The sequence below is a fragment of the Acomys minous genome, assembly GCF_964271855.1.
Source record: "Acomys minous genome assembly, chromosome: 1".
NCBI lineage: Eukaryota > Metazoa > Chordata > Mammalia > Rodentia > Muridae > Acomys > Acomys minous.
This window is the reverse complement of record NC_140483.1, coordinates 68925514-68946990: the sequence shown is the minus strand read 5'-3', so window position 1 is coordinate 68946990 and position 21477 is coordinate 68925514. Positions and strand designations below refer to the sequence as shown.

The following is a 21477-nucleotide window of genomic DNA, read 5'->3' as shown; positions in this document are numbered from 1 at the left end:
GTGATTCTGGATTGTGCGGCCCTGACAAACCATCACCGTATGATGATACAAACAGCTGCCGGCTCTGAAGGCACACTCATTAGCAGCACACTGTTCCACCTGTCTCCAGCTCACAGGTGTCCTGGCTGTCAGGCTGGGATTAGCTGGGGCTGACCCTACACGGCAGGTTAGTTTAGGACATTCTGTCTCCCGTTTTCTCCTCAGCAGCGGCTGCTCATGCGTGTGCTCACTGTGGATGCCCTGGAGGTGCGCTACTCTAATCTGTCCCCTGTTCATATGGTCTACTACCCTCCCTCTCTCTCTCCCTCTCCCTCCCCCTTTCCCTCCTCACTCCCCCACCCCCACCCCCTTAAATCCAGGTGAGTCTCATTTCAATACCTTCGCTACCTGTGAAGACCCCACAGAAACCCTCTCCTCATCCATGCCTTATGCCCATTGGCTCAGTTATCTACACACAATTGCAGTTCCCAAATGCCACCCCCCTCAAAAAAAAATCAAAGAAGTAATTTAAGGTGTGCCCACAATCGTAGTTAGCACGGCAAAGTCTCATGCTGTTTCCTTTGGATGTAATGCCTGACAGAGCCCAAAAGCAAAACTCTGGGAGAGCCTGCCTCACCGGTGACCTCTCTGGGCTCATCCTCAACTTCAATACCTGGAATTTACCTATAACCACCGGCTGTTTAAGTCATTTATCTACAATGCTCCAACCAGACCTTAGTCACCCAGCCACCCCAGGGGCTTCTCTTTGCCCTTCTGTGACTTTCATGGGACACTAACTAGCTTGGCACCATTTAAAAAATATTTACTTTTATTTTAAAAATTATGTGTGTGTGTGTTATGTGTGTGGTGTGTATGTGTGTGAGGTGTGTGTATGTAATGTGTGTGAGGTGTATGTAATGTGTGTGAGGTGTGTATGGGACTATGTGTGGGCTGTTGTGTGCGCATATGTGTGTTTGGTGTGTATATAATGTGTGAGTGTAATGTGTGTGGTGTATGTGTGTGGTGGGTGTGCCTGTATGAGGGGGTGTATGTGTATAATGTGTGGTGTGTGTGTGTGTGTGTGTGTGTGTGTGTGTGTGTGTGTGTGTACAGGTATCACAGCACGTGTTGAGGTCAGAGGACAGCCTTATTGGCAATCTTTCACCATTTTGGGGACAGAGCCTCCTATTCACTGTGTGCTCTAGGCTAGCTGGCTGGAGACCCTCCAGGCCTCTGCTCCCGTTTTCCTGTCTGAGCACTGGGATTGTAGAAGTGTGCTACTGCCTCAGCTTTATGTGGCTTTCGGGGACTTGAACTCAGGTCCTTGTGCTTGCACAACAAGTGCTTACCTACTGATCTCTCCCCACCCCCCCACCCCCCAGCCCTCAGCTCCACTTTATTGCTGAAGAAACTAAGGTTCTCTGAGGTGACCTGATGTCCTATTAACTCAGGGGGTTGCCCAGCTGAAGACCCCTGACTTGTCACCCATGGACACTTCCATGTTCCTTCAAGATGCTTGTCCCCAAACTTCTGGATTTTGCGACCACTTTGGTGTAGGGAGAACATCTTTGAACAACCCATATTTGCTTGCTAAGGAGCGCTGCCAGAGTGAGGCACAGCGCTGTGGCACCAGGCCAGGACAGTGCAACTGAGGAAGCCCAGAAGAGCCCCTAAGGGGAAGCTGCTGCTGACACCTCAGAACGTCAGGCAAATGTTCCTGAGGAACCAGTAGGACTGCTCTCAAGTCTGTGTGTTTTGAGGTTGCATAGGCAGGTGGCTGACAAACCTGGCTCAGCCTGGGAAATCCTTAAAAAGTAAGTTTTAAAAATGTGCTCACCTGTGCCCCCTCTAGGTGGGGATAGAATTGCTTTTGCAAGTGTGTTCTCCGGAATGAATACCACTTTGAAAGGAACAGCCTCGGTGATCACGAGAGGTTCTCCTTCTTGTCTTATGACTGTCAGGGAGATGCAGAGGGATGGCTGGTGTTCACGGTAGGGAACATGACACAAGGAAACAAGCATGGCCTTCCATCTTATTTGGATAATGACCATAGCAATCCCCATGCTGTCCCCCAGGTGCCGCAGTGCCCCTTCATCATTATTTTGATAAATAAGTCTAATGGGGCATTGGTGGGGTGCACCTGTAACCCAGGGACTCGGGAATCTGGGACAGAAAGATCCTGAGTTCAAGGCCAGCCTAGGGTACAAGATGAGACCGTCTCAAATAAAGGAAAAATGTATGAGGAAGGACGCTTAGGAGGGGTGCTTCTCTTATTGTAGGGGAGACAGGGAGTAGTAAAAACGCTTACTGTGTAGGTGTGAGGACCTGTGTTTGATCCTAAAAGGAACACAAAAGCCCATCTGTAATCAAAGCACTCCCACAGAGAGATGGGAGGCCGAGAGTCCCCAGAAGCCTTAGGGCCACCTAGTGTGGCAGACACAGCAAAGAAAGAACAAAAGAAACGCTGTCCCAAACAAGGTGAAAGGTGGCACTGGGCACAGGTGGTTCCTCTGACTCCCAAATGTGGCCAAAGTGTACTGCACGCCTGGATACACATGGGTCCGCATGTGCGCACACACCATAAATAAGCAAGTTTTAAAACATTTGAAAAAAAGGCTCAGCAAGGAAAGCGTTCACTGTGACGGCATGAGAGTCCACACAACAAGGCCTGTGTGGCAGCGCTGTGAAGCTGAAACAGGTGGATTCTGGGAACTCCGTAGGAAAAGGTAAAATGGCAGGTCACCAAGGTAAAATGCCAGGCTCACTGTGAGATCCTGTCTCAAAATATAAGAGTCGGAGCACTTCCGACTCCTGGCCCTGCCCACCACGGGGTAGGGCTGGGGTGGAAAATTCCACAGGTAAGCAACTCATATTTTTAGCTAACTAGTATATGATTATATTTTCTATTTTATTATTGTTCATCTTTTGATGTGTACGACTCACAAATTAAACCACAGGGATGTTTGTAAAGGAAAAGATAGTGTTGCATCCAGCTTAGTATTCAGTGTTCTCAGGTATCTGTGCAAGAACAGATGGAAAGGGTTCCCCAAGAACAAGTTCACTGTAGTGAGATGTACACCCCACACCAAAGGACCGTGAGGTAATATGAAAAAACTGAAATGAAGACAGTGAACAAGAGGCCTATCAGTAAACAAAGCCACTCATAGGAGGTCATGGCAACAGTAGCCCCCAAAGGCCTAACGTCACTGACTTGGCATTTGCAGAATGGTTCCTTCCCATCCCCAGGGAGAAGCAGTGTCACACGGTCAGGAGGTAGTCAGACCTGAAGGCTTCCTTACCGGGAAAGGAGAGGCCATGGTGCCCTGCAGGTCCAGCTGCCTCCCAGGCCACAGGCAAGTCACAAGGCTGTCCGGTGTTCCTTAGCCACTCACGCTGTGTTACCAGCTGAGGGGTCATTAGCTGCCCTCCTAAGGCCTCCAGGATTCCCACGACTATAGAGCAAGGGGATGCTAGTGACGGTAGTTAAAAGGTAGTGCGCATCTTCATGGTGCTGGAAGCCTCGCCGGCTCATGAAGGTTCACTGCCTCCCTCCATTGGACTTTGCTGCATTTCTTTTAGGCATATTTAAGCACAGCACGGTTTGTAGAAAAGTTCTCTGGTGATAACTAAAACAGCTTCATGTGCACAACAAAGCTTAGGACATGACTACATCATAACTCCTGTGTCTTACCAGTGACATCTTCCGTAAAGATAGGTTAGTCTTCCATAAAGGTTAAGGAAGCGGGCTCAAGGTAAACAGTGCAGATGTGAGGTCTGTGGGAGACTAGAGCTACAGACTGAGACAAACAGGCTCAAGATTAGGCTCTAGGGGAGCCAATGTGGCTGGAGTGTTAAAATACACAGGCTTGTCTCTTCAAAGGGAGAGATGTATACTTTGATTTCCGCCCACTAACCATGGTTAAAAGCTTGGCGATCTCTGTGCTATCTGTATGGCCAGGCCACACGGTGAGCCCACTATAGGCTCATCTCTAGTGTGTGATGCTCAGCCTCCCAGGCAACTGGGGCTGAAGGTGTGCATCATAGTGCCTGACTCTTGCTGTGCCCTCTCTCTTCCCTCTCTCCCTCCCTCCCTCCCTCCCTCCCTCCCTCCCTCCCTCGCTCTTTTCACTTCCTTCTCTCTCCCCTCTGTCTCTCTCTTTCAAGCTGATTTACTTTTGGAGTGGTGTAGTGGAAGTTTTGGTTTCCTTTAAAACTCAGTTATTTTATATAAACACGGTTTTGTTTTAATCCCAAGTGTGGGATATTGGGCTGCTTTAATTTGTCCACCGCTGGGAACAGCCTTTTGAGGCTTGGAGAGGGGTGTGGTCTTTGCCAGGCGGAGTTAGTGCAGTTCTGAGGTCTTTGGGAGAGTATAAATACTAGAGCCCAGAGAGGAAAGGGACTTTGAGGAGACAGACAGAGGAAGAAGGCTGCTTTTTTGTCCTGCCGCATTTGCTGTTGCTTGACTGCTAGATATCCTGATATCTGAGATTGGTATTTTCCCAAAGAACCAGCCAGAACTAATTCTAAAGAGGTCTACATGTCGTCCCTTCTAAACTTCTTTCTCTCCTACCTAGGGTTGGCGGGTTGTTGGACAGAAGGTAGAGGCATAAGGAATCCTAAATAAAATAGTTTAAAAACTAGCAACTATAGAACAGCCAATAACAGAGCAAGCACATGATTGAGTTAAGCAGTCTTGACAGCCTCGGTAGAATGGAGCTAGGTAAGGCGGAACAAGGCAGAGGGTGCCCTGCCTCAAACACAGTATTACATTAAACAACCAGAGAAAACACACTTCCTCTTAAAGAACCCTGCCACTTGGGAAGTCACATCCTCTGGGTGTATGGGTAGACTTATCTTGGCCTCTTGCTATGTTAAAGCAATCTGTTGATCTCTCTCTCTCTCTCTCTCTCTCTCTCTCTGTGTGTGTGTGTGTGTGTGTGCCACAGAACAACTTTGAATATCATTGCTTAGGCACTATCTACCTTTAAATTTTTATTTTTATTTTTATGTATATGAGTGTTTTGTCTGTCTGTCTGTCTGTCTGTCTGTCTGTCTGTCTGTTTACACATGCATGCTTGGTGCCCATGGAAGCCAGAAGAGTGTATTGGATCCTCTGGAACTGGAGTTACAGGCAGTTGGGAGCCATCCTGGGTGGGTCCCAGGCAAGAGCAGCAAGTGTTAACTGCTGGGCCACCTTCCTTGTCTGTCTTGTTTAAAAGACAGGCTCTCACTGGCCTCAACCTCACCAGGTCGGCTAGGCTGGTTTCCTAGAGAGCCCCAGGGATTTGCCTGCTTCTGCCTCTCTGGTGTATGTTCCCAGACCCAACTTTTTATGAGTGCTGGGGATTGAACTCAGGACCTATAGACAGGGTCATGTCCTTAGCCCTCAGATGGCACCTTTTTTTTTTTTTTTTTAAATCTATTTCCTTGTGCCTAGACCACGGTGGGGACCTGCTGCAGCCCTGAATGTGGGGTATCATCCGTACTTCCTGCTGCCCAGAGCAGAATCACACACCTCTAAGCCTGTTCTCTCCTGTCCTGTGATACAGAGGGTACCACACCCAACCGTGAAGGCAGCTGCTCGCCTCCTTCCTGCCTCTCTGCACAGCTTCGGCTTGGAACCAGGACAACAACCTGCATTTGACAGCAGTTTCTCCATTTACCTACCAGCTGAGGGAGCGTGGGGAAGTTACTCTCAGGCTTTACTACCATTGTTCTGGGAGTGAGGTTGAGAACAGTGGCTCCGGACCAGGGCTCTGGAGGAGAAAAGTTCTTGAGTTCCTTTCTGCTTCAACATCCTCACCCACGCAGTGGGAAAAACACCACTCCACTTCCTTGGAACCTGAGGGCAGCCCCTGAGATGGGGCTCTTACAGCGTCTGTTGGCCCAGGTCCCAGGCAGCTCACTCATCTAAGGTGGGTGGAAGCAGGAGGAAGGAACAGCACTGCTAAAACCCAGTCCCTCACCACAGCTGTGCACACGCGGGAACAAGTGTGGCCGTGCCCTCACATTCCAGCCAGGTACAGAGAAAGCTGTCAGAGGCACTTTAAGAACACATCCTCACTGACTTTGACTTTTGACACAGGGTCTCATGTAGTTCAGGCTGGTCTTAAACTTACTCTGTCACCAAGAGATGGCCTTGAACTTCTGATGTGCCTGCATCTACCTCCTGAGTACTGAGATTACACGTGTGCACAACCATACCTTTTTTTTTTTTTTAATGCAATGCTGGGAGTTGAACCCACGGGTTTGTGCATGCTAGGCAAGGACGCTACCAAACTCAGCTACATCCCCAGCTCAAAAGCACATCTTTAGGAGGCAGCACAGATGAGAGATTAAAGAAAGGGCTGATGATGGGCTGGAGAGATGGTTCAGTGGTAAAAATGCCTAACAACCTGAGTTCATCCCTGGGACCTACACGGTAGGGGGAAGAAGCAAGCCAACTCTGGCAAGTTTCCCTTTGCCCTACACGTGTGTGCTGTTGCACTCAAACCCACCTATACACACGTAAAATCAAGACATTTAAATGTCACAAAAATATACATATATGAACACAGACAATTAAAGATATAGAATAACAAATGTACTTTTAATGATTTCAGGTAAAAACTACACGGGGAGGAGGATCAATGATTAATTTGGGCCCTAATTTATCAGAGCCATATCATCTACATTAGAAAAAAACCAAGGCATTCTGTCTTCTCAGGTCACGTGTGTGGCTGGCAGCCAAATCCGGTCTTTTATATTCCGTACTTCTTCTTTAGCTCTTCTACTTTTTCCACATAGGCTTTCATGGCATTTTCCTTGGAAGTCCCTGGAAGGAATGGATAGTTGTACACATCAAGGAGGCAGTACGCTAGAAAGGCACTGGGCTTGGCGTGTGTGTGTGTGTGTGTGTGTGTGTGTTCCACCCTTTGCTTTTAAAAAATTTGTGTGTGCATACCTTACAGTGGATGTAATACGTATGTGTATGTCTACGTGCTTGCCAGCAATGTGCCTGTGTGCCATGGGGAGGCCAGAGTTACCGTAATATGTATGTATGTGTCTGTGTGCTTGCCAGCAATGTGCCTGGTGCCATGGGGAGGCCAGAGTTACCGTAATATGTATGTATGTGTCTGCGCGCTTGCCAGCAATGTGCCTGTGTGCCATGGGGAGGCCAGAGTTACTATAATATGTATGTATGTGTCTGTGTGCTTGCCAGCAAATGTGCCATGGGGAGGCCAGAGTTACATGTCAAGGGTCTTTCTCCATTGTTCTCTACTTTATGTATTTAAAAAAAAGAAAGACTTTTACTCCTTACTTGTTAATTAGCATGCATACGTGCCTGGATATATGCATCTGCACCAAATGCGTGCAGGTGCCTGCTGAAGTGAGATGAAGGTGTCAGATCCCTTAGGACTGGGTTCATAGGTAGTTGTAAGACACTTGTTGTGGGTTCTGGGAACCAAATCCAAGTCCTCTGTAAGAGCAGCAAGCGCTCTAAATCCATTAACCATCTCTTCAGCCCGCCTTATCTACTTAAAAACGTATGGATTTATTTCCCAAGGCTGTGTGTGTGGGGGGGATTTGAATGAGAACGGCTTGATCCCCAGGTAGTGGACCTGTTTGAGAAGGATTCGGAGGCGTGGCCTTATTGGAGGAAGCATATTACTGGAGGCAGGCTTTCCGGTTTCTAAAGCCCATCTCAGGCTCAGGCTCAGGCTCAGGCTCAGGCTCGGTCTCTCTCCCTCCCCCCCCCTCATTCACACGCACGCACGCATGCACGCACGCACACGCACACGCGCACGCACACACACACCTATGTATGTATATTACACACACACACACACACGCACAGCCTGTGGATCAGGATGTAAAGTTCTCAGCTATCGATCTACATTATGTCTGTCTGCTTTCTGCCATTATGATCATGGAGTAACCCTCTAAAATAGTAAGTAAACAGAATTGCCTTAGTCATGGTGTCTTTTTACAGCAACAGAACAATAAGTAAGACAGGGAGAGGGGGCATATACACACTACAGCATGGGTAGAGGTCAGAGATCTCCATCATGTGGGCTCTGGGGATCAAACTCAAGTGGTCAGGCTTGGTGGCAAGCAGCTTTACCCACTGAGCTATCTCACTGGACCCTCTGCGTTATTTTATGGGATGAGGTATCTCACTGAACCTCGAACTCATGGACTGGACCTGGATCAGAGGATCGACCTGCCTGTCTCGGCCCCTTCCAGCATTATGGCTACGGGTGCCTGCTGCCGTGCCTGGCTTTTTTATATAGGCACTGGGGATCTGAACTCGGGTCCTTGTGTTTGCATGGCAGGCACCGTGTTGGCTGAGCAATCTCCCTAGCCCCAGATATTCAAGCTTTTGACATTATGACATGATCCATGCACATGCTGGGCCACAGGCCGGACACACCTGCTGTGATACTAGTTTAATATTTGGAGGTTGTTTCTTACATGTATAGTACAGCTCTCTTTTACCTCAGAGATGACCTGAGGACTGGCCTCAAGGCACTCCCAGGGGATGGGTTCTGCTTTGCAATGCACTAAGCTCTTACACGATGGGTCATCCATAAAAGTAGGGCAGCAGGCAGTGTGGACCTCAGCCTGCTAGACAGGCAGGCAAGTGTCCCTGCAGTGGTTTCTCTGGTGCTGAGAATCTCATGCTTGGCTTCAGCCTGTGGGCTATCTGTTTTGGATTCTTACTTCCCTCCGCTGTACTGTTGGCTGTGAAAAAGCCAAGCTAGCCACCTTCCTCCCCCCTCAGAGAGAAGCTGGGAGAAGAGCCGAAGACTGAGTAAAAGAAGCTGGCTTTTGGAGACGAATGAGGCAAATCTTTGTCTCCTTGTCACGGCACAAGGGACAATGAATACGCCCCAAGGGGACAGCCATACTTGTTTCCTAGATTCCCCCAGGGCAACGAGAGAGCTTGTTGGGGTGCATTAGATGCTGGGGGGGGGGGGGCGTGATAATGGTGTGGACAATGGACGGCCAGACTTGCATGGCCCCCTAGCAGCACATTTTAGTGTGCTGGGGCCCTTCCCGAGTTCATGGCTTTCTCCCTTGTGAGAGGACAGAAGGCTTATTCAGCAACTGGCTAGCAAGGGTACGACAGCTGCCAACAGCTTTGGTGCCAACTTTTGGGGCTTGCTGCCATGGGAACACGTGACTCAGTGGAGCCCGGACACTTCTTGGATGCCTGTGCTTTAGCAAATAATAGCTCCATTCACAGGCCATGCATTACCTCAGCCTCTCTCATGTGCCCTTCTGGCTGAAAGGGAACTGGGGAACGGCTACTTGGGTAAAAGGTCACTGCCTGGCCTTGTTGGGGAAGACAGAGGTGTGGACAGGACTCTGAACACATCCAAAGACCACGGCAACGGTACCCTCTCTGACCTATTTCTCAGTCCTTTCCCGCTAGACAACACCTCTGCCAAGAGACAAGAGCTCTTAGAAAAGGCACCAGCAACATTCTGAGGGAAAAGAAAGAAGTGGCCTGTTTTTCCGCATGGAGGGTTGGCTGGGCTGGCTTCCCTTGTGTGCCTCCTGAACTCTGCCCTCCCCGCTTCAGAATGGAGTCTTCAATGCCCAGCCTCCCAGAGGAGGGAAGCCGATCGGACCACGTTACCTTTTAGCTTATTCCACGAATCCCACTTGGCCTTGCCTTTGAGGTCCAACAGCCCAGGCCGCTCTGCAACAAGGGAAGGACAACAGTAGAGATTTGCTATGAGTTCTAATGGAGAACGTGATCAACGTCTTCCCATGAAAAGTCAAGTTTTGTTTTATTTTTTTAAAGACAGGGTTTCTCTGTGTAGCCCAGGCTGTTCTGGAACTCGCTCTGTAGACCAGACTGGCCTCGAACTCACAGAGATCCTCTTGCCTTTGCCTCCCAAGTGCTGGGACTAAAGGTGTATGCCACTACCACCTGGTGCATTTCTTTAAATGTTTTTTATTGATTATTTGAGAATGTCACATCACAAACCCCGATCACACTCGATTCCCAGTCCTTCCAAGTTCCCCCCTCCTTTTTGGCCCTCCTCCACCGCACCCCCCACCCCCCCAAAAAAGCGACAACAAAACAAAACAATCAAAACCCAAGTCCAATGTGTGTTGCCCATACACACGCTGGAGGGTGGTCAAACTCCCAGTGGCCAGTGCCTGAAAGAAAACTAAATCCTTCCTCACCTGCACCCCTACCCGAGCCATCACCCGTGGAGAGCTACACTTCAGCATCCTTACTACAACTTTTTTCCCCCCAAGGCAGGGTTTCTCTGTGTATCCTTGGCTGTCCTGGACTTACTTCGCACACCATGCTGGCCTCGAACTCAGATCAATCCACCCATCTCTGCCTCCAGAGTGCTGGGATTAAAAGCAGGTGCCGGCACACCTGGCCCTTCCACAACTTCCCCCCCCCGCCCCAAGACAGGGTTTCTCTGTGTAGCCTCGGCTGGGCTGGACTCACTTTGTAGACCAGGCTGGCCTCGAACTCACAGTGAATCGCCTGCCTCTACCTCCTGAGTGCTGGGATTAAAGGCGTGCGCCACCACGCCCGGCCCCCTTACCACAACTTTTAAGAACTTCCTGTGTCTTGCACAGCGGGTTGTATGGTATGAAACCCAGATGGGCTTATAGCAACCCAAATTTAAAATTGAGAGAAATCAGAATAAAAAATGTTTTTAGGCTTTTTTTTTTTTTTGAACTGTAAAGTAAAATGCTTAAAATCTAAAGTTTACTTAAAAAACAAAACAAAACAAAAAACACTCTTTTGGGGCTAGGGATGAGTTTGGCAGCTTCCAGAGCATGTACAGAGCCTGGTCTGGCACACACCTGTAATCCCAGCACTCAGGAAGTAAAGGAAGGAGGACCAGGAATTCAAGATCATCTTGGCTACATTGTAAGTTTTATGCCAGTCCAGGCTACATGAGAACTTTCCTCCCCCTCCACACCCCCCAAAAAGTGTGTGTCTACACACACACACACACACACACACACACACACACACACACACACACACGAAGAAAGTAGGCTTGGTGGTGGCAGCGGCACACGCACGCCTTTAATCCTGGTACTTGGGAGGCAGAGGCAGGTGGATTGCTGTGAGGTCGAGGCCAGCCTGGTCTACGAAGCAAGTCTAGGACAGGCAAGTCTACACAGAGAGACCCTGTCTCAAAAAACAAACAAAAAGAACAATAGAAGAAAGCAGGTGTGGCAGGTGTGGCGGTGCACACCTATGGTACCGCCCACTCCATAGCTGGAGCAGGAGGATGCGAAAGTCAAGGCCTACAGAGACAGCTTAAAGCCAGACTGGGTAGCTTAGTGAGATTCTATCTCAAAATCAGAAAAATATTAAATTAAAAAAAAGGGGATGTGGCTGCTTTGGCAGAGTGCCTGCCTAGCATGCCCCAAACCCTGGGTTCCACGCCCAGCACCTGACAAACCAGGCACGGTGACTCACATTTGTAAGGACAGAAATTCAATGTCATTTTTTTTGGCTACATAGTGAACTTGGGCCAACCTAGGCTACATGGGACTCTGTCTTAAAATAGGGGAGTGGGGCGATGACCAAAAAAAAAAAATCCTCAAACTAAAGCAAACCAAACCTGTACTTTAACCAAACTAAACAAACATCCACTCATGTGGTTCAGAATCCAAAAACTCTGAAAAAAAAAATGAGGCTGGATAGATGGCTCATCAGTTAAAAGCACTTGCTGCTTTCCCAGAGGGCCCAGGTTCAATTTCCAGCACATGGCGGCTCACAACTGTCTATAACTTTAGTCCCACGGCATCTGATGCTCTCATACAGATATACACGCAGGCAATACAACCAATGCCCATGAAATTATAACAATCACGACAACAACCACCCCCCCCCAAAAAAAAACCAATCCTGAAAAGAACTACTGTTACACTCTCTGCTTCTCCCCCTTCTTAGCAGCCTGGCCTCTCTCCTTGTTGCGTTCCTGTTATCAGGCGTCCTTGCCTGTGACTTGTCTTTATAACCTGGCCCCATTCTCACACATTGCTGAACTCCCTTTTTGTTGATTTGTAGACCTTTTTTTTTTTTCCCTGAGGACCAGGCTACTTCCAGAGCATCTGCGTTTGGGAAGCTCTCCCACTAGCCTTCCTTGGGGACAATTTCACTGCTAAGAGCACAAACTGTAGATGGTACAGCTAGGGGCACAGAGTCTGAGAAACAATGTCCCAGGAACCTTACAGGAAGACAGAGGAACCCTCAGATCTCCAGAGGAAAAGTATATTTGTTAACATTCAGTTAATTTATATATCGAGGTGCATGGCACTGTGCAGGTGTGGATCCAGAGCATAACTTTTGGAAGGCAGTTCTCTCCTTTCACTAAGTGGGTCCCTTAGGTAGTCAGGCACGGCAGCCAGAGCCTTTCCCTGTTAGCCACTTAATCGGGAGGCAGAGGCAGGCGGATCGCTGTGAGTTCAAGGCCAGCCTGGTCTACAAAGTGAGTCCAGGACAGCCAAGGCTACACAGAGAGACCCTGTCTCGAAAAAAACCAAAAAACCAAAAACCAAAAAACAATGCCTCTGAAGCACGGCCCCTGTAGCTAAAGACTGGGCTATTGGCATTCCTTAGGATTAACCATTTCCAGCTAAAACCCATATAGCCACATGTGGCTACTCTTTGTTGTATTTAACCAGTAGAGCCAAGAAACAGACAACAGTTCCCTGATCAGGCAGGGGTGGGTTCCAAGCCAGTCTATTGCTGCTCATGTACCAGTAAGTACCTCTAGCTCGGCTGAAGGCCATGCCCTAAGAAAACAGTACTGAGCAAAAAGCACCCGCGCCTCCCTGGTAGCATCCTGCCTCTTTTCTCCTTCCTGGATGCTTATAAGCCCTTGGATCTCTGATCCCCTTGGCCTACCACTCCAGCTCCAGGGGAACTGGAAGGCCATGCTTGGTGTGTGGCTGAGGGGGTACATTTCGGATGGAAACAGTATATTCAACCAAGCTACTGAACCACAGTAAACTTCCTTCCTGGGGCTTTCGCTTCTTTCATACTAGATGCTGAGATAATCCATAAAGGCCTTCTAAAAACCAGGCTGAATCCGTTCCCAGGGTCACTAAGAATTTAGGAAGATGGTCTTTACTGGTGAGTTATCTCCCAGCTTAAAGTCTAGACACCAGTACTCTGTCATCAGGCCCTAGCTGAACCAACAGTGCCTCGGGCAGTTGGATGAGGTTCTCAGATGCCTAGCGCTGCCGAGCCAACTTGGCCTGCTCGGAAGAGAAGCTGGGCATACCTGTGTTTACATCGCCCACGGTGGCTTGTTTGAAGTGGCTGTAAATGAACAGCATCTCTTCGTCCGTTGGCTGGGTCTTGAGTTGCTTCACCTCCTCAGCAGCTTTGTCAAACTCAGCCTAAGTGAAAGGGAGAGGGAAAAATCGGGATGGAGGATAGCTGTGTGGGCGGGGTCGGGGATGGGTGGGAAAGCAGCACTCCTCCCCCCAAAACTCTCTCTTCTCGACAAGACTCCCCCGCCCCCCCCCTCCCAAGGCCCACCTGTCTTACTGTGTCAAGTGCTGGGAATAGACTTGGCTCTCCCTGCAAGTGCATGCCCTTGAAATTTTTCGGGCCCAACTTAACTGCCTGACCACCACTGGCCCAGATCCAGCAAAGCGCTGACCTATGACCTGCGGGTATTGACCAGGCAGCGAGGGGTAGCGTGGTGTGATCAGAAAAAGTCGATCAGGGTTCAGGACAGGAATGCAGTGGAATCCAGGGTCCACCTGGTCCCTTCCTTGCTGGGGCCTGAAGTTTTAGCTTTGACCTCTGTCCCAGTGCCCAGATTAGGGAGAGGCAAGTGGGAGGAGCCAGAGATAGCCCTACAGGGTTCGGTCTGGTCAGGGGTCTCCACTGAAGGAAGGAAAAGGCTTCTGGGCCACTTCGCCTACTCGCATCTCTTCTGCACTGGGGCGCGCCAGGCACAAGACTAAATTACCTTCCCCACCCCTGACCTCCCGGCTCCCCAGCCAGGGCCTCCATAAGTGCCCCTCTATTCCACTCCGGTCCTTCCCAGTATGGAATTCAATCTTTCCTGTCCTTCCTTCCCCTTTTGCCCCATCTTTCTTTCGAGGATTCTCTGCCTGCTTCACCCAGGAGTCCAGCCCACCCGCAACTCTCTAGCAGTTCCGGCGTGGGTGGCAGTTTCAGAAATGTGCAAGGAAAAAAAGTTACGCTCCCCAGGCTATGAGCTGGGCTCGGATCCCAGATCAGCTGCAGAGTATCCGAGGAAAAACACCCCGCGGGATCCCTGCGGGCTGATGCCCCCAAACCCACTGTATCTTCGCAGCCCGGCAGGGCACGCGCAGTACCTGAGACATACTGGCGAGGTGACTTGGATCGGGAAAGCTCGGCAGGAGGCCAAGAGCCAGCAGCAATCTAGGTCCAGAGCGCACAGCCTAGCGTCTTTAAAAGCACAGCCCCAGCTTTCCAACCGAGCTCGGGCGAGAGCCGGCAGCCAATCAGAAGTCGGATCTGCTTTCGGGGGCGTGTCCATCCTAGTCAGCCCCAGCCCTTCCTGGACGCGAGGGCATTTACCGCGCATGCGCGGGGAGGAGCCGCGGGGCACGCCGGGAGCAGGTGGGAAGCACCACGGGTTTCTTGGCGCGCGGGAGTGGGGGTGGGGGCACTTGGGGTGAGGGCAGTTGGGCAGGAGCTGGGAGGGAACTGAGCTTGCGTGAAATGGGGTGGTGCAGGAAGAGAGTAGAAGTCAGTAGGATTCTTTGCCTTGAAGTCTCATGCCGGTTAGGAGGAGGCCGGAAGTTGCATCTCTGGTCTTGTAACTTCTCAGCCTAGGAAACGGGATGTCGGGAGCCTAACACAGGGAATCCAGGGGAAAATGCCAAGTGCACAGCGCAGCGGTGGCCCCGCTGGACCGAGCTCAAGCTTTTTCTTCTGAGCTTCTGGCACATTCTTTGACTCGTCACATTGTCTATAGTTTTCAATCCCGCACCTCTAACACAGTCGTGTGTTTTATAAAGGCAGAGACAGTGTGCTAATAACAAACTTGCCTGAGAAGAGGTGCCCGACAAGCCTTTGTTAAGTGAATAACTTCTTGAATGTCTTTTAAACTCTTGGCCTCATGAGTGTAGACTTCTAGACCTTTGCGGCAGTGAACAAAGAGATGAATCTCTGCAAACTTGGAGCGTCTTATAGTGGGTTAATAGTTGACATAGTGAATTATAGACTTTTTAAAAAGTAAAGAGTTGGAAAGCCGGGCGGTGGTGGCACACGCCTTTAATCCCAGCACTTGAGAGATAGAGGCAGGCGGATCGCTGTGAGTTCGGGACCAGCCTGGTCTACAGATCAAGCCCAGGATAGTCAAGGCTACACAGAGAAACCCTATATAAAAAAAAAAATTTTTTTTAAGTTGGAAAATGTAACTGGTGTGTGTGTGTGTGTGTGTGCGCGCGCGCGCGCGTGTGTGTGTGTGTGTGTGTGTGTTGGGGGTGAGGGGTGGGGGAAATGCTGTTTGAGGGAGCCCTACAAGTCAGGGAAGGAACATTCTAGCAGAGCAGGAGTAAGCCACGGGTTCTTGTGGAAATTGAAGTTCCCTTTAAGTTCTTAGTCAAACTAATAAAGTGATTTAAAACTGACTCAGAAGGAAGCTTGAGGACAATTTCATTAAAGTTTGAGATAAAAAGAAAGGCAGACAAGCTGAAAGTGCTGACACCCACTGAGGGGAGGAGATGGAGGAAAAGCCATGCCTTTTAAGGTAGGCTTGGAGGTCAGAGAAACAGTGAGAAAGCCCAGAGGGTCAGGGAGAACATGCATAGGAGTGGCCAGCGGGTTCAGAGTTCAGAGAGGGCACTCAGTTCCAGGGTGAAAGGGGCGCACGGTGAGGGGAGCAAAGAGGGACAAGGCTGGAGGCCTGAGAAAGAGCTAAGGTGACCACATGATGGCAGAGGTTGGTCACTCTGGGCATGCAGGCAGCCATTCCGATGGAGATGGAAGTCATCGGGGGATTTCCAGCAACGATGACAGAATACAAAGGTGTCTTATGTGAGATTGTAATGGAAGTCTTAGCTCCGTGGGAGCAGGAGGTAGGGACACAGCACGTGTGGATGGGAGAATTTAGTGGGCTTGAAGGAGAACTTTCTGGCATTGGATACAACGGTTAAAGAGGGGTGATAGGAAATTCTCTGGAGGTGATTACAAAGGGGAGATTGTCCCTCTTCGCTTCTTTACGTGTGGCCAGAGGCCTGGACCACAGATTGCCACCCTTTCCACCCTCTTCCTCATCACAGCTATGGGTAGTTTACAAAACGAGGGCTGGGGCTGTTACTCAGTGCTATAGAATGTCTGCCTCGTATATTTGAGATCCTGGGTTCGATTCCCAGCCCTGCAAAATAGAACACTTCAAGCCCAAGCTTTCAGATGACACCAATAGCATCAGTTAGGTTTTGTGGATGAAGGAAACACATACAGATTTGTCAGCTTGTGAACCACTTTGCTCAGAAGGCAAAAGTAACACAATCTTTGTGGAGTTAAATTTGGAGAAATTGCCTATGAAGTATAAAGAATGCAGATTTCTTTATAGTGGCAATTTAGAGACACCCCCCTCACACACACACACACACACACACACACACACACACACACACACACATACACGCTTAAGGCTCAGGTGAACAGCTTGTATTCCTCACTGTAATTTTGCATGTCATTTCTTTTTTTCTTTTCTTTTTTTTTTTTAAGATTTTATTTTATGTATGTGAGTGCTCTATCTGCATGTACACCTGCTTCCCAGAAGAGGGCATTAGAGAGTATAGATGGTTGTGAGCCACTATGTGGTTGCTGGGAATTGAACTCAGGACCTCTGGAAGAGCAGATAGTGCTCTTAACCGCTGAGCCATCTCTCCAGCCCCTTGCATGTCATTTCTGAAAGATGACTTGGCACTGTGGAGCTTTGACTGGAGCTTTGACTCAGATGCAGACCGGATCAGTGGGAGCGTTGCCATTATCTCCACAGCCTATGTGTAGTTCAAGACTTAGTTGTTGGCTTGTTGGCTAGTTGTAGGAATATGATTCCCTTCCTTAATTTCATGTAGTAGTTCCAGATGAGGATACAGAAATTATCTTAAGTGGGTGAAGGACATGCTGATGGGTTTCAGATCCGTGGGAGCTAAGCCACCTTGAGCCAGAGGAGGAGGAAGACTTCTCCCAAAAGCTGTGTTTCAGTGTAACTGAGAGCATGCTGCTCAGTCCCCTCTATTAGTGTCCCTCTATAGAAATGCCACTGTAAAGTCCTGCCCTTGGTATGTCTACCCCAGGAAGTTAGGATAGCATTTGGAGGCTTCCATTTGTATTTGGGACAGTGTCTCCCATTGGCCTGGGAACTTCCCAAGCAGGTAGGCTAGACTGCCTGGGCCAGTGAGCCTTAGGGATCCTTCTGTTTGTCTCCCCAGCACTGAGATTATAAGCACATGCCACCATGCCTGGTTGTTTTGTGTGGCTTATGGAAACTGAACTAAAGATTTTCATGCGTGTGTGGCAAGCACTTTACTGACTGAGCCTTCCCAGCCTTTGGAATTTCATTTTTAAGAATAAGCTTCAGGGCCTGGAAAGTTGGCTTGGAGAGAAATTTTAGTCCAGAAAAATGGCTGTTCTAGTAAGGGATCACATCCAGAGACCTTCTAGGTCTTTGTGATTCCGCTGGAATGCAGACATATCCTTAGTACACGCCTTTAGCCCCAAATATTGAAGGTGAGGTTAGTTTATAGAAGGAAGCAGCCATGTTTGAAAGTGACATCTAATTGAGGGATAGACAAAGTGACAAATCAGAGAAAGATTTGACATAATGAGTCAGATAGGATACACTCAACTCTTAAAAGAACAGGACAGGAAAGAGCGGCTACTTAAGAGCAGTGCAGGGAGAGAAAGTGATGAGTTTTGTTTTGTTTTCTTTTTTGTGCCCTGCCCCCCCCCCCCAGTTGATTACTGGGACAGTTTTACAGAGACAGCTTGCAGAGAGAACAGGCTACACACAGGTGAAGATGGAAGGAGACAGAGAATGAGAAGGATCCAGAAGATTAAAACATATTACCAGAATTAGTTTGAGGCCAGGCAGAACGGTTCAGTCAGAAGGCAAGAGAAGCCAGTTTGAATCAGTCAGCTTGGAGAGGCATTTAGGCCATAACACCTGAGTTGAACCAGACAGCGAGAGTTCAGAAAGAGCTAGAAAGGCTTGGGATCAGCTCTCACCCTATCTCCTCATCTGAGGAAGTAAAAACAGCATTTACAGTGGCTAAGGTGGGACAACACTTACTGTGCAATTCTGACAACTTGAGTCCAATCCTCAGAACCCATATAAAGGTGGGAAGAGAGAACCAAGTCCACAAAATTGCCTTCTGACTGCCACTTACGTGCTGTGACATGCATGAGCTTGCACACATACACACAGGCCGTGCACACACATATAATAATAAATAAATTAAGCTGATCAGTATTTATGGGGTAAGTCACGTGAACATTTTTGAATTACATATTTCTACAAAACTAGAAGAGGTCATTGCTTTTCATAATCCTGAGAAGTCACGGGTCCTCAGCTCTGTTTCTGTCCTCATGAGGAGCCCTGCCTTGTTATAATTTTACTTCTGTGCTGTCTATTTTCTCCCATACCTAAGCTAAGGAGAATAGAGGTCACTATGCACTGGCCACTGCCATGTCTCTTAGTGCTTGTTCTTCTTAGGAACTCAACAAATACGTATTGACTGAGTGAAATGCCTTTTCCTCTGTAAGATTTGCTTCTGGCTGGACTTAATGGCCCACACTGTGATCCCAGGACCAGGGAGACTGAAGCAGGAGCATCTGTGGGAGTTTGAGGACAGCCTGGGCTCCACACTAAAGCGTTGTCTCAGAAAGAAACAAAAGAGCCTTGCGGGATGGGTCAATTGGTAAAGTGTCTGCTCTGCAAATGTAGAGACCTGAATTAAGATTTCCACTCCCCACTCCCCACATAATTGTTAAAATTTATGTTCTGCAGTGGGGAGACTGATACAGACAGATCCCCGGAGACTGCTAGGTGGCTGTTCTAGCCAATTGGTGAGCTCTGGGTTCAGTGAGAGACTGTCTCAAAAAATAAAATGGAGAACGACTATAGAAAATGCCCAATGTCAGTATCTGGCTTTCTCTCTCTCTCCCTCCCTCTCTCTCTCTCTCTCTCTCTCTCTCTCTCTCTCCCTCTCTCTCCCCCTCTCCCTCTCCCTCTCCCCCTTCCTCCCACACTCCCACATCCAAAGGCATATCACACACACACACCTACAAGAAAAGCAAAAAGTTTTAAAAGTTCCTTTTAATTTGCTGCCAACTTGGAAACCAACTGAATTTATTAGAGCTGATTACGAGACCATGGGCTGGAACAAAGCAGATGAACTCTGGCCAGAGGCCTGTGTAATCTCCTGGTAACACTCCCAGCTTCGGAAGCAGAGGGCTTAGGGAGGATGGGGGACCTGACCCAGCCAAATTGTCAGGCAGACTGACTCAGCCAGTCAGTAGCAGTTGTCGGTGTTGCAGCTTGCTCTCATGGATGTGAGTCTGTGGGGTATTGTTCTGACTGCCCACAGCTTTCCCCTGCCTTCATCTTAGCTACACTGACCAGGGTTGCCAGGTATGAAATTCCTACTTTGGAGCAGGCCTCATAGCAAATCAGAACATGGTTGGTTACCCCTATAATCAGCATGCCACTATTGGGCTGATAGGTGTGTTTTTTCCAGGCAGGTCAATACTGTAGCATACAGGATCCAAGCCTGGATAAGACCATGAGGCCTTGTCGCCTGTAGCAGTTTGCATCACACCTGGCACCGTGTAAGCTAGCCAGCAGGCAGAGTTTCCGGTCGCTTTGAGGTTGATTTCTGTGTGTCTGTATCCACAGGTTTCCCTTACTGTTAGCTTAAGCCAGATGGGCTGGACACATGAACAGGAGAAAAATTTTCCTGCCCATTGGGTGTGAAGAGTGGTTTAAGATTAAGTTTCTTGTTATAAAGGAAACCTCTAATTTCTAAAAGTAACATAATCGTTAAGAAAAGAATTAAGAATAAACTAATGCTTCAGGAGAGCTTTCGTGGGAGGCAAGGGCGTACCCTCAGGGGCAGTTAACACTCTGTACCTGGTTTCTTGGAGCGTGACTGCTCTGGCCAGGCTCCAGCAGAGCCGGGAGGGGAACAGTACATTTTAAAGGGGATTGGGAAGTGCTTCTGGGACGGGAGTGGGTAGAGAAGGTGGAGGCTGACAGAGAACAGCCCAGGCAGGCAATGGGGTAGGAAGGCAAGCATGACTTTCCCATAGGGTGGTCAGAGGAGGCTTGGCAGCTGGAGTTCTGACCGGTCCCCGCCTTCGCCATTCTGTTCTTCAGGTTTTGAGAGGAACTGCTCCAAGGCGGGCATGAGAGAAGAATGTGTGAGGCACAGCCTTGGCACAATTTTTTCCCATCCTCACCTGTTCTGTACCCAGGCAGCATGGGTGGTGGTGTCCAGTGGTGGCAGCATCAGGCGCCAAGAGGGCTTGGGGGTGGAAGACTGTAGGGGCGTGTCCTTGACTTACTGGGAGAAAGGGAAGGAGCAGATGCTCTAAGTCATCCTCCAATACGTATCCTGTCTTTAGTGTCTTTATGTGTGCACATGTATTTGTGTGTGTGCGCGTGCGTGTATGTGTGAAGGCCAGAGGACAAGCTCAGCTGCTGTTCTTTAGGCACCATCTGTCTCTTATTCATTTCATTAGTCTTCACATTCTTTTAAGATTATTTTTTAACTGTGTGTATTTATGTGTGTCTCTGGGAGTGTGTGCTCTGTGTGTGTGTGTGTGTGTGTGTGTGTGTGCGCAGATGCCCATGGAAGCCAGAAAGGATAGCAGTTCACGGTGGAACTACAATTACAGGTGATGGTGAGCTGTCTGATGTGGCTTCTGAGACTCAAAACCAGGCCCACTGGAAGGGCAGAGAGTTCTCTCAATCACTCTGTGTGTGTGTGTGTGTGTGTGTGTGTGTGTGTGTGTGTGTGTGTATGACCGTTCAAAGGACAGCTTTCAGGGGTGAGTTTTCTCCTCCCATCTTAAGGCAGTGTCTCTTTTTTAGCTGCTCTGCATTCTCCATGCTAGCTGGCCCTCAAGGTTCTTCTAGGTGGTTCTTCTGCCTCTTACCTCACTCTAGGATGCTGGGATTACAGCTGTGAGCCTACCCATCCAGCTTTTCACATGGGCTCTGGGAATTGAACTCAGGTCATCGGTATTACAGGGCAAGGGCTTTTCCCTGCTACGTACCTCAAGGTCACACCTCGTTCTTCAGACAGGCTCTCTCACTGGATAGGCTAGGCTGGCTGGCCAGCGGACCCCGGGGTCTTCTTATCTCAGCCTCCTTGGCGCTGGGACTACAAGTGCTTGCTATCATGTTTTTAAACATGCAGTCTGAGGATGTAGATCCTCATTTAAGGTCCTTGTGCTTGCAAGGCTTCACTGACTGAGGCGTTTCTCTAGCC

At 49.0% G+C, this 21477-nt stretch overlaps 2 protein-coding genes across 3 annotated transcripts in view; one reads left to right on the top strand and one right to left on the bottom strand.

The window, feature by feature from the left end:
- Positions 1-6552: 6552 nt before the first annotated feature.
- Positions 6553-14475, bottom strand: DBI (diazepam binding inhibitor, acyl-CoA binding protein). The gene is made up of 4 exons (XM_084783513.1): positions 14320-14475; positions 13248-13365; positions 9608-9670; positions 6553-6796 (listed from the first exon to the last, which is right to left on the bottom strand). The coding sequence occupies exons 1-4, from the start codon at positions 14326-14328 to the stop codon at positions 6723-6725; spliced, it is 264 nt and encodes an 87-aa protein (XP_084639639.1). The 5' UTR covers positions 14329-14475; the 3' UTR covers positions 6553-6722.
- A 45-nt stretch (positions 14476-14520) lies between these two features.
- Positions 14521-21477, top strand: part of LOC311598452 (UPF0538 protein C2orf76 homolog) — a 60153-nt gene continuing 53196 nt past the window's right edge. The window contains exon 1 of one of the 2 annotated variants that reach the window (XM_084783490.1): positions 14521-14587. In XM_084783490.1, coding sequence (XP_084639616.1) covers positions 14551-14587 — 37 coding nt within the window. In that variant the 5' untranslated portion in view covers positions 14521-14550. Of the gene's footprint in view, positions 14588-14695; positions 14782-21477 lie in introns of those variants that run through there. The other variant, XM_084783491.1, reaches the window with a different exon arrangement.

Excerpts from the sequence above, each read along its gene's own strand:
- DBI (XM_084783513.1), bottom strand. Across the intron at positions 9,671-13,247 it reads CGTGGGCGATGTAAACACAG|AGCGGCCTGGGCTGTTGGAC; the intron begins GTATGCCCAGCT and ends CCCTTGTTGCAG. Across the intron at positions 6,797-9,607 it reads TTCGTGGAATAAGCTAAAAG|GGACTTCCAAGGAAAATGCC; the intron begins GTAACGTGGTCC and ends CATTCCTTCCAG.